The sequence below is a fragment of the Phocoena sinus genome, chromosome 15 (assembly GCF_008692025.1).
Source record: "Phocoena sinus isolate mPhoSin1 chromosome 15, mPhoSin1.pri, whole genome shotgun sequence".
NCBI lineage: Eukaryota > Metazoa > Chordata > Mammalia > Artiodactyla > Phocoenidae > Phocoena > Phocoena sinus.
The window spans coordinates 20,929,879-20,943,839 of NC_045777.1; the positions used below are offsets into that span (position 1 = coordinate 20,929,879).

At 50.9% G+C, this 13,961-nt stretch overlaps 1 protein-coding gene across 1 annotated transcript in view; it reads right to left on the bottom strand.

Moving 5' to 3' along the window:
- Positions 1–13,961, bottom strand: part of PPP1R16B (protein phosphatase 1 regulatory subunit 16B) — a 102,819-nt gene that overhangs the window by 14,832 nt on the left and 74,026 nt on the right. The window contains 5 exon segments of the mRNA XM_032606568.1: positions 2,536–2,660; positions 4,348–4,451; positions 7,254–7,399; positions 11,295–11,324; positions 11,326–11,366. Coding sequence (XP_032462459.1) covers positions 2,536–2,660; positions 4,348–4,451; positions 7,254–7,399; positions 11,295–11,324; positions 11,326–11,366 — 446 coding nt within the window.

A 13,961-nucleotide genomic window follows, 5' to 3' on the forward strand; every position in this document is an offset into this window, starting at 1 on the left:
GTCAGGTTGCTGTAAGGTTCTGGCAAATAGAGGTTTTCCTTTATTTTTTAATTTGTAGAAGAACTCAGGGTGTGATCTGGTACAGGCACACGTGAAAGTTGGTATCATTATCTGATTTATAAATATCTGCTGCTTGCCAGTGGTTGGGAATGACACACAGCTGGACAGCCAGACATTACAAGCTGTGGGGTCACATACATGGCTGGGAATAAAAAGGTATGACTGGGAGAGCAATATTGGTGGTTTTTTGTTTTATTAAAGTACAGTTGATTCACAATGCTTCAGGTGTACAGCAAAGTCATTCAATTATACATACGTACATATATATATATATATTCTTTTTCAGATTCTTCTCCATTATAGGTTATTGCAAGATATTGAATATAGTTCCCTGTGCTATACAGCAGATCCTTGTTGTTTATCTATTTTATATACAGTAGAGTGCTAATATTAATAATAATAATGTGTTAATCATTAGCATCTATTGAGCATTTACAGACTCTGTGCTGAGCACCTACATGCAGAATCTCATTTAGTCCTCCCAACAATGCTTAAGGAAGGTACTATTCATCTCCCCACTTTACTGGGAAGACCTGAGACCTAGTATGTGCCCGGCCCATGTGGGTGAGCCACTTATGAGGCTAGCCCAAGCGGAGCAGGCCCCTGTGTCTAGAGGACTGAGCCACAGACCCAGAGGAGCTCCAGCTACGGTGGGCAACTCCCTGATACAGCCTGGCCACGATTTCATACAGCGTTCATGCAGCAGTGCTCAATCCAACTACCTGACTCTGTCCTTGAGTTCTGGGCTGAGCAGGTGATCTGAGCAGGGACCTTGCTCATAGAAAAGGGCATGAGGTGCATAAACCTAAAAATGGAACTACCATTGATACAGCAATTCCACTGCTGCGTATATATCCAAAGAAAATGAAAACACTGATTTGAAAAGATACATGCACCCCAGTGTTCATAGCAGCATTATTTACAATTGCCAAGATATGGAAGCAAACTAGGTGTCCATCAAAGATGAATAAATAAAGAAGGTGTGGTATATATAGACAATGGAATATTACTCGGCCATAAAAAAGAATGAAATTCTGCCATTTGCAGCCATGTGGATGGACCTAGAGGGTATTACACTTAAGTGACATAAGTCAGACAGAGAAAGACAAATATGTTATCACTTACATGTGGAATCTAAAAAATAGACAAATGAATGTATATAAAAAAACAGAAACAGACTCACCAATATTGAGAGGGATGGGGGAGGGGCAAGATGGGGTAGAGGTTTGAGAGACACAAACTATTATGTATAAAATAAATAAGCAACAAAGATATATTGTACAATACAGGGAATATTGGCTATTGCGTTGTCAGAACTTTAACTGGAGTATAATCGATAAAAATATTGAAACGCTATGTTATACACCCAAAACTAATATAATATTGTAAATTAACTATAAAATAAATAAATATTTTTAAAATTAAATAAAAAAGAAAAGAAAAGGGCATGAGGCAGAGGGTAGGGCTCAGGAACAGGTAGGAAAAGCCCAGTTGTCACACCTGGGCCACCAGGTCAGGCCTGAGGGACGGTGAGGGAACTTGGTACTGCTGAGCTCTACCTGGTGAGCTGAAGATTCTGAAACCCCTGAGTCCTCACGATCACACAGACCACAAGCCTAGGGCAGGGCCCAGCCATGGGCAAGGTTGGGAGTGGTGGGGTGGGCTTCCAAGGCCATGCTCCAATTTTCAGTTTAGAGGCTGCAGAAGCAGACCTTCCGCAATACTGAGCTGTATCATGCTATGAGAGCCTATGAGGAAAGATCAAGAAGGTTTCCCAAGTCACTGACACTTGAGCCGAAAGGGTGAGTGGAGCTAACGAGGCAGATTAGAGAGAGAGAGAAGGTTCCATTGTTCTCCATCTCCAGGGTCTAGTACCGCATGCGGCATAGAGGACGTCGATGGGTGGGAGAACCGATGGATGGATGGGTGAACCAGTGATGAATGGGTGCCTGGGGGTGTCTGGCCTCTGAAGTCAGGGAACCCAGAGGAGAGGCTGTTGCGGCAACGTCAGGGACAGCCAGCGAGGCAAAGCACTGGGGTGGGAGAGGGTACACTAAGGCAGGGGAGGGAACAGTGCAAAGCAAGATGGCCTGGGTGAGCAGACGAACAGGGTACCAGTCCTTAGGCAGGAGACATCACAGGAGGAGGCGGAAATAATGAACTCAGGATAGACACCTGGAGCTTGAGGTAAAGGAGAAACTTAGAGACAGAAGAGGCAGATGGCAGAGCCAAGCCTCCCATCCAGGGCTCCCGACTCCCAGCCCCAGCTTCTCAAAGCGGCTGAGCCCCGCTCTACTAACTTCCCACATTCCAGGGGCACCCCTGGCCCCAAGAGGTGGGGGAGGTCCAAAGCCATGGACAGGCCCCAACTGTATAGGCTTGGCCTCCACCGGCACTGGCCCAGTTCAGTTCTAGCTGGTCTGGGTTCTGGTCCTGACCCCCCCCAGCCCAATCCAGCCTGGCCCCTCTCCTCACCAGTGTGGCACCCTGGGCATCTATCCAGTCAAGGTCCTGGCCGGCTGCAATCATACAGTGAATGTCCGAAATCATCTGCTGCTCAGGAGCTGCCCGCTTCTCATTGATTTTCTCTTGGGTGATGCCTGCAGTGGGCAAGGGTGCATTGAGTCAGCATTCCCAGGCAGAGAACCCAGTGGGGAGGGGAGGGGGGGAAGATTGGGGAGGCATGACTCCTGTCTCTGAGGGTCTGCCAGTCAACGGGGTAGATAGATATGCTCAGAGATCATTTCTCCCAGGCCCAGTGAATACAAACACCACGTGCTGGGCCACAAACAAGGTCCATTCCTGCCTGGTACCCAGTCGGCATTGTAGTAACATTGATTACTGTTACACACACAGTTCTTCCACCCCTACCATCCACCTACCTGCCTCCAACTGCTCAAATACCTGGCTCCATCTCATCCTTTAGGTCCAGCCTGGACCACCTCCTCAGCTGGTCTCCCCTGACCACTCCATTTGACCAGGTCTCTGTTAATTTCTTCTATTTCGTCTACAGCTGTGTTTGCAGCACCAGGCACGATGTTCAATGAATCTTTATTACGGCAATGACTGAATTACTGAGCATACAACTTTTGAATGGAGAGCTGAATAAATCGAGGTTGAGGGACACAGAAACACATTTTCAAGCCTGAATCTCTGGCTAAAAATTTAAGTGTTGCTAGCAGCTGCTAATGGTATTTAAGGAGAGAGTGATTTGCTCTGAAAAAAAAGGTCCATGAGATCAAGCATTCTTAGATAGAATTCAGGGGAGGTCTATAAACTTGAAAGAGAAAAAGAATGACCTGTTTATTTTCATTAACCTTTAAATGAAATGTAGCATTTCCTTCCATTAGAACGGACGCCAAATTCACAGTAGAACTGGCAGTGCCTGTGACTCTGTCACCAACAGAAACTGTAGGTATTTTCATATCATGTTATCTTATTGTTTCACGAATCAATAACGTTTCTATTTCACACATTTAAAAATATTTGGGGAGCTCTACTTTAATAGAAGTGGTTTCCTTTATAATCCTATGGCTTTGATAACTGCATTTAAAAATATTATTCTGAGAAGGGTCCATAGATTCACCAGATTGGCACAGAAATGGTTAGGAAGTTCTGCAGGTGAACAAGGAAAGTGCCAGGGCCAGGGGACGGGCAGGCCAAAAGGGCAGTTCCCGCAGCCACCTGGGAAGAAACACAAGCGCAGAGCCCGGGCAGGACCTTGGACTGCAGTCCAGGGTCTGGATTTGAGATTTATTTCTAAAGAGGAGGTCCTTCAGGGGTATGCACTGGGGTGGCGAGTGTGGGCAGATCTCTCTGACTGCTGCATTCATTTCCTCTCTGAAGCTCATTTGTAAGCTGAGGACAGCCCACATCTTGTTTATCCAGGGTCCCTGGCAGCCCGTGTGGTGCCTGGCACAGAGAAGGCAGCCGCAAATGTTCTTGACTTTGTATTATTTTTTCCAAATGGGAATATATCTTTATTGTGAATGTTTATTGAATTGAAATTACCACAGCTGACGAAGAGACCCGGCCAGCTGAGGCCACCCGTGTGTGGGGGGGTGACACAGATGAGAGCAACGCCCCCCTTGTGCACAGCACGTTTTCCAGGGTTGTTCTGTGTCCACATCTTGCCCATCACGTGGGTAACAACCATCGTGGGGCCCTATCCCAGTTCCTGAGCACTGAGCACAGGCACATTGCTAGGTAACTTGTTCAGCTGCATTGATGTGAGAGAGCCGCAGCCCCGCACTAAGCCCACTTCACCGCAGGCGGCCCCGCCCTTACCCTGGTATGCCATGCACGTCTCGATGACATCCAGGGTGGGCTCATCCTCGCAGAGGTCATAGGGCATGTTCCCATCAGAGTTGACAGCAAGCAAGTCAGCCCCACTGCAGAGAGAGGGCCAGGGTGAGGGCCAGCTTTGTGCGCAGAGGGTTGGTCTGGTTGCCTCTACCATCCAGCCTCTCACTCCCACCCCACTATGCACCCCAACCTCCACAACCCGACCATGGTGCAGCCCAGCAAGGACAGCCTCTCCAGGATCTCAGGGGCCCCAGGTGGGAAGGGGCCAAAATCCCAGGAGAGCTGTGCCAGCAGACTTCCCCCAGCTTCCCGCTCTGTTGAACCAGCAGGCAGGCACTTGGGCACAGATGTCAAATAAGAAAATACAACATTAATGGCAGCAGCACTGCTTCCTGGGCATCTGCTTAGAGCCAGGCTTGATCTAAGCCCTTTACACTCATCATTTGATATAATCCTCGTTAACAGTCTTCTTGGTTCAGTATTATTGGCCCCATCTCATGCAAGGGAAACAAGGGCTCAGACAGGTTCAGTCACTTGTCTGAGGTCACACAGCCAGGACGTGGGAGGGTCAAGACTCAAACCTGGCCCTTTCATGGGCCAGCTCTTTTCACTTCTCCTTGTAACCTCAGCTATCCCTTACCTCCTCCTCTAAGTCCCTGCCCAAAAGGCTGACCAGGATAGGGACAGGACAGAGCCTTGGGACTCCATGGCAGAATCTGCCTTTTGGGCCACTGGTTCCTATGTGCATGGTTCTGGGATGCCCTGCGGCAGCATCACCCGGGCACCACTGAAATAAAATGCAGCTTCCTGGGTTCCACTCTGGACCTCCTGAAACAGAGTCTCTCGGGGGGCGGGGTGGATGGGGTTGAGGATTATGTATTTTAAACCCATGATTCTGGTACACATGGGTGCTGGAGACCCACTGTACCAGGCTGGCACCACTCCCTTCTCCTCTTGCACCATCCCAGATTGGACTGTGGTCACCTGATGCTCCTGTAGACTTAACCACACCCAGGTTCTCATCGGAGGTGTGGGCATGGACCGCCTGCCAGTCCTTTGGCCTAACAGCCCTCCACTGTGACCTCTCTGAGCTCCTGTGTGCCCTTGGGTAAGCTGTTCCACCTCTCTGAGCCAGGGCAGCATCTCTATCCCCCCAGTAGCCGCCTGATGGGCCCTGGCTGCTCTGCTGAGACCTCTGCCAAAGGTCATCTGCACTCGGCCACTATTCCTGAATCCTTACACTCAGATGTTCTCCTGGGACCCCAACCCATGGGTCTCTCTCCGTCTTGGCTCTGGTACTGAAATCACCTGATTTCCTGTGTGGTTCCTCAGGACTTTAGCATCTCTGAGTGCTCTGTGCCCAGCACAGGGCTTGGCCCAGCTTGAGTGCCCTCCAATCACTAGATGAATTCAATTAAATACGCTTGAAATTTAATGGTACCTTTTCTGTGTGTTTATAGAAACTAAGCAGACTAGAAGGAATTTCAGCATGGGAGAAGACTGTCAGAGCTCTATAGAGGGAAATGGCCTTATTCCTGGGAAAGGCATTGTGACGTGGTGTCCCCCAAAGCACATTCTGCCCCAGAGAAATGCAGGTGGACATGATTTGGCGGGGGTTGGGGGGGGCAGAGCCAAGGAAGTATGCTTGCTTTTTTTTTATATAGCAAGAAAAGCAAAAATGGCAACGACACATAAGCATGGAGGAGATGAATTCAGGCTCATAGGGACAGACAGAGAAAAAGAGATTGAAAAAAGAAAATGATACAAAGACAGACGAAGACACTACAAGAAAACTACAGGCTGATATCCCTTATGAACACTGATGCAAAAGTCCTTAAGAAAATACTAGCAGGGACTTCCCAGGTGGTGCTGTGGTTAAGAACCTGCCTGCCAATGTAGGGGACACAGGTTCGTTCCCTGGTCCAGGAAGATCCTACATGCCTCGGAGCAACTAAGCCTGCTAGCCACAACTACTGAGCCCGTGTGCCACAACTACTGAGCTCGTATCCTGCAATTACTGAAGCCCACACACCTAGAGCCCATGCTCCGCAACAAGAGAAGCCACTGCAATGAGAAGCCGGCACACCGCAACGAAGAGTAGCGCCCGCTCGCCCCAACTAGGGAAAGCCTGTTCCCAGCAGTGAAGACCCAACACAGCCAAAAAAAACCCAAAAAACAAAAACCAGCAAACCAAATTCAGCAGCCTATTGGAAGGATTATACACTGTAACCAAATGGGATGTATGCCTGTAACACAAGGATGGTAAATTTTTTTTTAATAAATTTATTTATTTATTTTTGGCTGCATTGGGTCTTCATTGCTGCACGTGGGCTTTCTCTAGTTGTGGCGAGCAGGGGCTACTCTTCGTTGCAGAGCGCGGGCTTCTCACTGCGGTGGCTTCTCTTGCTGAGGAGCACAGGCTCTAGGCGCGCAGGCTCAGTAGTTGTGGCCCATGGGCTTAGTTGCTCCATAGCATGTGGGATCTTCCTGGACCAGGGCTCGAACCCGTGTCCTCTGAATTGGTCTGAGGATTCTTAACTACTGCACCACCAAGGAAGTCCCAAGGATGGTAAATTTTATGTTAGGTATATTTTACCCAATAATATCGGTAGAAAGAAAGAGAATGAAAGGAAAGACAGAGAGAATTAAGAGAGACACAGTGGAAAAGACAGAGTGATACCAAGGAAGAAAGAGACAGAGATGGAGAGAAAACGAGAGAGGAAGACACAGGGATGGAAAGGGAATGTGGTGAAAAAGAGAAGGAGTGGCAGGCACCAAACGAGACAGAAAAAAAAGAGAGAGAGGAGATGAAAGTAAAAAAAAAATAGAACTTGGAAAAAACCAAAGGCAGAGGGAAGGCTGTTCTTGGGGGAGAGAGGGGCACGTACTACTGAACGAGGATTTTCACCAGGTTGATGTGGCCGCAGGTGGCCGCGGCATGCAGGGGCGTCCACAGCTCGTTGTCCTTGGCGTTCACATTGGCACCGTGGGAAAGGAGCAACTTGACAATTTCCTCAAAGTTGTCAATGCAGCACTGCAAGGTGGACACAGGCAGGGTCAGCTCCCGGCAGGGCCCTGGGTCGTGACGAGGGCACACCAAGTTCCCCGTCGAGAGGCCACAAGAAGGACAGCAGAGCCAAGCTGCCTGAGTTTGAATCCAGCTCCATTACGTACATGCTGTGTGATTTTGGGCAAGCCACTTAACCTTTCTGAGTCTGTTTCCTTGTGAGTAAGTTAATAATATACGAGATAAAAATACAAAGACAATCTAAAAATAAAGTCGTCTATAAGATGTTTTGCAAATGTTGGTGGAATGGGATGAAATTTGGAATGAGGCTTTAAAACCTTTTCTTTTTAATTTCAGAAGGCTTCCTTCCAACAAAACTGTACGGAGAACTCTAACTTAGATAACCAATCGATTCAAGCAGGGCTGCTCGGGCTGAAGCAGGGGCATGTGTTGGTTGGGTGGGGATGGGGGGGGATGGGGGAGACCCCCCTTGACAGCAGTGACCTCCTAGATCACAGTTTGGAATCTCTGACTTAGGAATTTCTGACCCAGAAGCTAGTTCTTGGGGAAGTCCCAAGTAACCAAGCCTCGCCCCTGAAAACCAAGCTCTGTGTGAGGCTCTAAGGGGTCCTAATACAGTCCCTAACAGGAGACAGCCGTGTCCGTGCTTCTGCTTGTCCACACGTGGGGCAGCCCCCAGAGAGATGCAGGGCTCCAACAGCCATTGGAGCTCCCAAACTCCAGGGACGGAGGGTGAAAGATTCCAAGCGGACAGAGGGGCCTCACGCCAGGGCCATGAGCAGCGAAAAGTGAGGACAGAGGAAGTAGAAGACAGGAAACCACTTTACAGACTACAGGAAGCATCCCAGGTGACCTCTGGAGAAGCCAGCAGGGGACAAAGTGCTCAGAACTGCCCATCCAGGGAAGCGCTTACCCCTTGGTGCAATGGGAGATGTTGCAGAGTTATACTCAGAGGAGCAGAACAGTCAAGCTTGCTTTTTAAAAAATCCCTCCTCTGGCTGCATGTGGAGGAGACTGCGATCACAAGCTTTGCAGGGGAGAAGAGGCATGGTGAGGAACTATGCTGAAATCACCCATGTAAGAGATGATGGTGGTCCAACCTACAGAAGTGACCGTAGGCCTGTGGAGAGGTGACTGGATGCCAACAGAAGGAGCAGGGGCACCTGTGGCAGCCCACAGCCCCAGGTGGGTGTGGGGATGGGGATGGAGATGGGGCGGCACCACGGCCTCCACCCCTATTCTCAGCAGAACCAGGGGCCAGTGCCAGAGGGACAGATGGGAAAGAAGCAGCCGTTTGCACAGATGGTGCCAGGGACCCAGGTTCTCTTTCTGCACCAGCCGATCTGGGGTTGGCTGGCTCTGGGGGCACCTCTCCGTACAGCAGGGGCATGTATGACCCAGTGGAGCTGGGTGCTGCCTCAGGTAGTCGGGAGAACCATGCAGTGACACAGCAACGCCGGCAGAGGGCACCCAAAGGCACCAGAGTGAGGCGTCGGGGAAAGGCGTGGGTCCCCAGGCTGTCACCGGGAGATGGGTTTGGGTTTGGGATGGCCCGGTCCATAGGAGGAGAAGCAGCCCAGCCCCTGGGATCGGGGGACAGGAGGGCCAGAGATCCCACCCTGAGGGCTGCAGAAAACATGCCCATGGGCTGGGCCAGTCTGTACCTGAGCAAGGGCTGGGTTGGGACCTGGATGCAGGAGTGCAATGGGGGCTGGTACGTGATGGAGTGGGCCGGCCTCCTCTCCTGCATTCCCCAAGGTGGGCAATGACACCTGGCATCGGATGACTCCTCCCACCCCGTCACATCCCACGTCCAATCTATCACCAGGTGTGGATTCCATCTCCTGCATCGCTGTCCCCATCCCCACTGCCTTGGCTGAGGCTTCATCATCTCTCTCTGCTTCCCTGTCACTCTCCTTCCACACACCTCAGCCAGAGAGAGCTTCTTTGTTAATCCAGCCACATTGCTCTCAGTTTACAAACCTCTGAAAGGCTCCCCGTTGCCAAGAGCAGAAAACCCACAGAAAGCTCTTCTTACTGTGCTCCTTCTTTGTATTGGGGCAGTAGTGACAATAATGATGACACCTATAACAACAGCCCCAGCAAGAGCAGTAATAATATGTCACATTGTCAATAATAAGAGCTAATGCTTTTTGAGGAGTTACTAGGGCCACGCATCTTGCTAGCCATGCATTGCCTCATTTGAGCCTCAGAACAACACTTCCGGGGCTCCATAGCCATGTGGGGCTAGAGGTTACACAGAACATTCCATCACCATAAAGGTTCTATTGGACAGTGCTGCCCTGAACTCAGTTTCCTGAGCTGTAAAATGGGGATAATAATATCTCAAAGAGTTGCTGTGACGATCAAACCACACTTCACATAAGTGAAGTGGCTTTGCCGAGAAGTGAACATGTGACAAATTTTAATGATAATAATAACTAATATTTACCCAGTGTCAAGTGACGCTTATAGGGTTTTTATGTGTATTTATTTAATCCTCACAACAACCCAACGAGATGGATACTTGTTATTCCTCTTTTACAGATGAGGAAAGTGAGGCACAGAGAGCTTAAATAACTTGCCCAAGGTCACACAGCTAGAATTTGTGGATGCATGAAGCCCTGCGGGACAGGAAGAGAAGCCAAGAGGACACATGGGGAGCCCCTGGGTTGATGGCTGAGGGTGGAGACTTGTCCCCAGGGCTCATGGGTAGGGGGATGGCCAGTCTCTGCCCACCCTTCCTGCCCTCAGAGGGAGATGGAGAGGCTCTCCCCAGCCCAGGGTTCCAGTTGCCTGGCCTCCCACCCGCCAGGCTGCATTCAAGTCCACCTGACCAAAAACTTGGTCCAGAGCACAGGGAGGCTCAGCGTGCTCACTTGTTAACTCAGCACACACATATTGAGCACCTACTGTATGCCAGCATGGGGAGTAAGACTGGGATACACCGATGAGAAAGGGACACAGGCTCTGCTCTTGTGCCGCGCAGAGTCTGGGTAACGGGAGACCAGCATTAAACAGTCATGCTAATGGATGAAATGACAAAGGGATGCTCAGAAGAAAGGATATGGATATAACAGCAGAGCCCTCAGGCTCTTGCTGTGCACGCACCCGAGCGCTGCGTGAAGTGCGACGGGGAGCAGTACCATGTGTGCAAGGGACCGAAAAGTCAAGTGGCTGGAGGCCAGGCAGCCAGAAAACATGGTGGGCTCAGCAGGGGCACAGGGGAGTTCCTTACCCCCAGTGTTATGGAAATACACCAGAGCACTTTGAGTAGCATCAGCAAATGTTGGTCTGGCATCCCTGCAGCCACTGCTTGGAGGATGAATCAGGTGGCAGCGCTGCTGAATGCTGGGGACTAGATAGGGGGCTGCTGCAGCATCCAGGTGACAAATGACAGCCAGAGCAGCCCCTCCCCAGCCAAAGGGGCCTGGGCCCATCTCGTTGCCCTAAAGAGGATGTGATAGCACATGATTCCTGGCCAGAGGTTCAGTGGCTGTGTGACCTGAGGAAGGTCACATAAGCCCCCTGGTCAATCACTTTTGTCATGGGGGTGGATGGATGCCTGTGGTGGGTGTGAACAAATGATGCTTCGGAAAACTGTCAAGCTCCAGACAAACTTGCTTTGTTTGTCAAACCCTTCGCCAGGCAGTGAGGATGCAGCGTACAAAGGCTCCCTGTCCGCGGAGGCTGTGTGTGTGCCACGCATGTGGGCATGGGGCTCTGTGGGCGTGTCTGTAACAGACACACTCGTCTCCAAAGCAGACAAGAGCCTTTCAGATGTGGTAGCTGCGGCTCCCCTCCCGTTCCTCCCTGAGGGCTCTGGGCAGGAAAAAGCAGGGAGATGGGGTACCTGTCCAGGTGGACAGCAGTGGAACCAGGGGCCCCAGCGGGTCCTTACCTGGTGCAGGGCTGTGAGTCCATCCTCGTTTGCACAAATCAGGGCTGACCTTATTCTTCAGGAAGTAGCGCACTGCAACAGAGGGGACAGGAGTGACTGTCCTGTCACACTTCATGTGTGCAGGGATGCGGGGGACCCAGATAAGACCCCGCTCTCCCCCAGGTCCTGACACAAACAGTCCTTGTTTACTTCTTACAACAGGGGTGAGAGGTAAGTGTCAAAACCTCCCCATTTCACAGATGAGGAAAATGAGGCACAGAACACAGATCTCTTGTCCAGGATTTCCAAGAGGTGAACAGCACTGCCTGTCTTACTCTGCATAATAATGACAGGAGCTAACGGTTATTGAGCACTTCCTGTGCGCCAGGCACAGAGCTAAGCGATTTACATTTGTTGTCTAGAGGGAGAACATTCTAGTCACTGAAAGCATACACTCTGGTGTCCAGTGGCTTGGGTTCAAATGTAGATGCTGTTTTTATTGGCTGTGCAACCTCAGTCAAGACACTTCTCTCTGGGTCTTCCCTGGTGGTGCAGGGGACACGGGTTCGAGCCCTGGTCTGGGAAGATCCCACATGCTGCGGAGCAGCTAAGCCCGTGTGCCACAACTACTGAGCCTGCGCTCTAGAGCCCACGAGCCACAGCTACTGAACCTGTGTGCAACTACTGAAGCCCGTGCACCTAGAGCTCGTGCTCTGCAACAAGAGAAGCCACTGCAATGAGAAGCCCGTGCACTGCAATGAAGAGTAGCCCCTGCTCGCCGCAACTAGAGAAAGCCCATGCAGAGCAACGAAGACCCAATGCAGCCAAAAATAAATAAATAAACAAAAATAAATTTATATATATATAAAAAAAAGACACTTCCCTCTCTGTGCCTCAGTTTTCTATTTCTATAAAATGGGGATGATGTTAATCCCACCTCACCAGAACATCATGTGGAATAACTGAGGGGAGCTGTGGCAGGGTCTTAGCATGGTGTCTGGCACATGGTTTGAGCATCTGCACTTGTTGTGGAGGTTGTTATTTTGATTAACACTGCAGGTCCCTGCACCCATAGGTGCCAAATGTCCCTGCTTTGGCCCTATTGAGCCTTGAGGTTTTAAAGCAGAGGCTTTAACTGCCCTCCATCCTGAGACCTTTGTCTAATGTGTGTGTGTGTGTGTGTGTGTGTGTGTTCAGGGATGGTGGGAGGGGTGAGGGAGCTGGGGCGTGGGAGGGCAAAGTGAACTCTAGCCACAGACTCCAATCCCTCTTGCTTAGGACCACTCCCTCCCCTTTTCCAAGGGGACCCTCCCTCCTTCTCCATCCTCCCCAACCCATTCAAGCCCTAGTTCCCATCCTGGACCCAAGGGCAAAGGGAAAGAGGGAGGGTCAGCACACACATACTGGTAGTACATCATCGTATCAATATATTCAAGTCCACCTGCTCAGAAACTTGGGCCAGAGCACAGGGAGTCTTCAGTGCGTTCATTCATTAAGTCAGTACACACATATTAAGCACCTACTGTATGCCAGCATGCAGAATGATGCTGGGATACACCAAGGAGCACGAGACATGGGCTCTGCCCTCCTGTGGCTCAGAGTCCTGGGTAGCAGGAGACCGACATCAAACGAGCGAACCCACCAGCCCTGCAGGCCCCTTCCAGCCAGCAGCAGGAGCCCCTGCCATGGCCTCCAAGCTTTAGGATACCCATCTTGGCCAGCCTCCAGCTGCACAGCTCCCATGGGGTGAGGCACCCATGGAGTCCATTAAAGCCCTGGTTCCTCTCCTGGCCCATCTTACCCTTCCCTGTTCAAATGTCTCCAAAGCCCGAAGTAGGGCTGCACAGGTCTCTTCCCCAGATCCACCTTCCCAAGCGTGGACCACATGCAGTGGGAAAATACACCTCTATGCTGCAGGGGTGACCAAGGGGTGGCCGTTTGCAGAGCAAATGGAGGAACTTGACTACACAAGCTGGCTTGTGTGTGAGGCCTTCATGATGCCAGGGACTGAGGCCTGGGTCCTGCAAATGGGAGAAGCAGGCTGGGCCTGGCCCCTCTGAGCCCCTCCCACTCCCACCCAGTTTGCCTTCCTCAAAGCACGAGCCAAACTGCACAGCCCCTGATGCCCGCTGGTGGTGCTATCTCCACACTACAGCCCTACCACCCACGCGATGGGGCAGGACGCAGTGGTTTCCTCCTAGATTTTGCCTCTGCTGTGGAGGAACAAACTTCGAGTGACCTGTGAAGGGCGGAGGGAAGGCCATCCATTCTGCAGGCTGAATACCTGCTCGGCACCCCCAGCGGGTGCTTGGGGAAGAAGATGAGATCTCTGGAGCAGCGGGGATGGGGGCCCGTCTTCATTAGTCCCAGCTCCCTGACCCAAAGCCCCAGTGACCCTTGGCCTGAGTGTGAACAGAGGCCCTGTGAAGGGGTGGTTAAGGCCTCCACCCAGCGTCCTGGCAAGAGGTGACATCTCCGGTAGACTTGCCCTAGATGCTTTCATTGCTACTGGGGGTCAGAGTGACAGGAGTTTATACCAGATACAGTCAGGTCCTCTGGAACCACTAGCCACATCTAGCTCATATGGCTTTCAAATGTTAACTCATAAAAATTCAAAATTCACTTTCTCAGTCGCTCTGGCCACATTTCAAGTGGTCAACAGACACAGGTGGCTACCATATTAGAAAG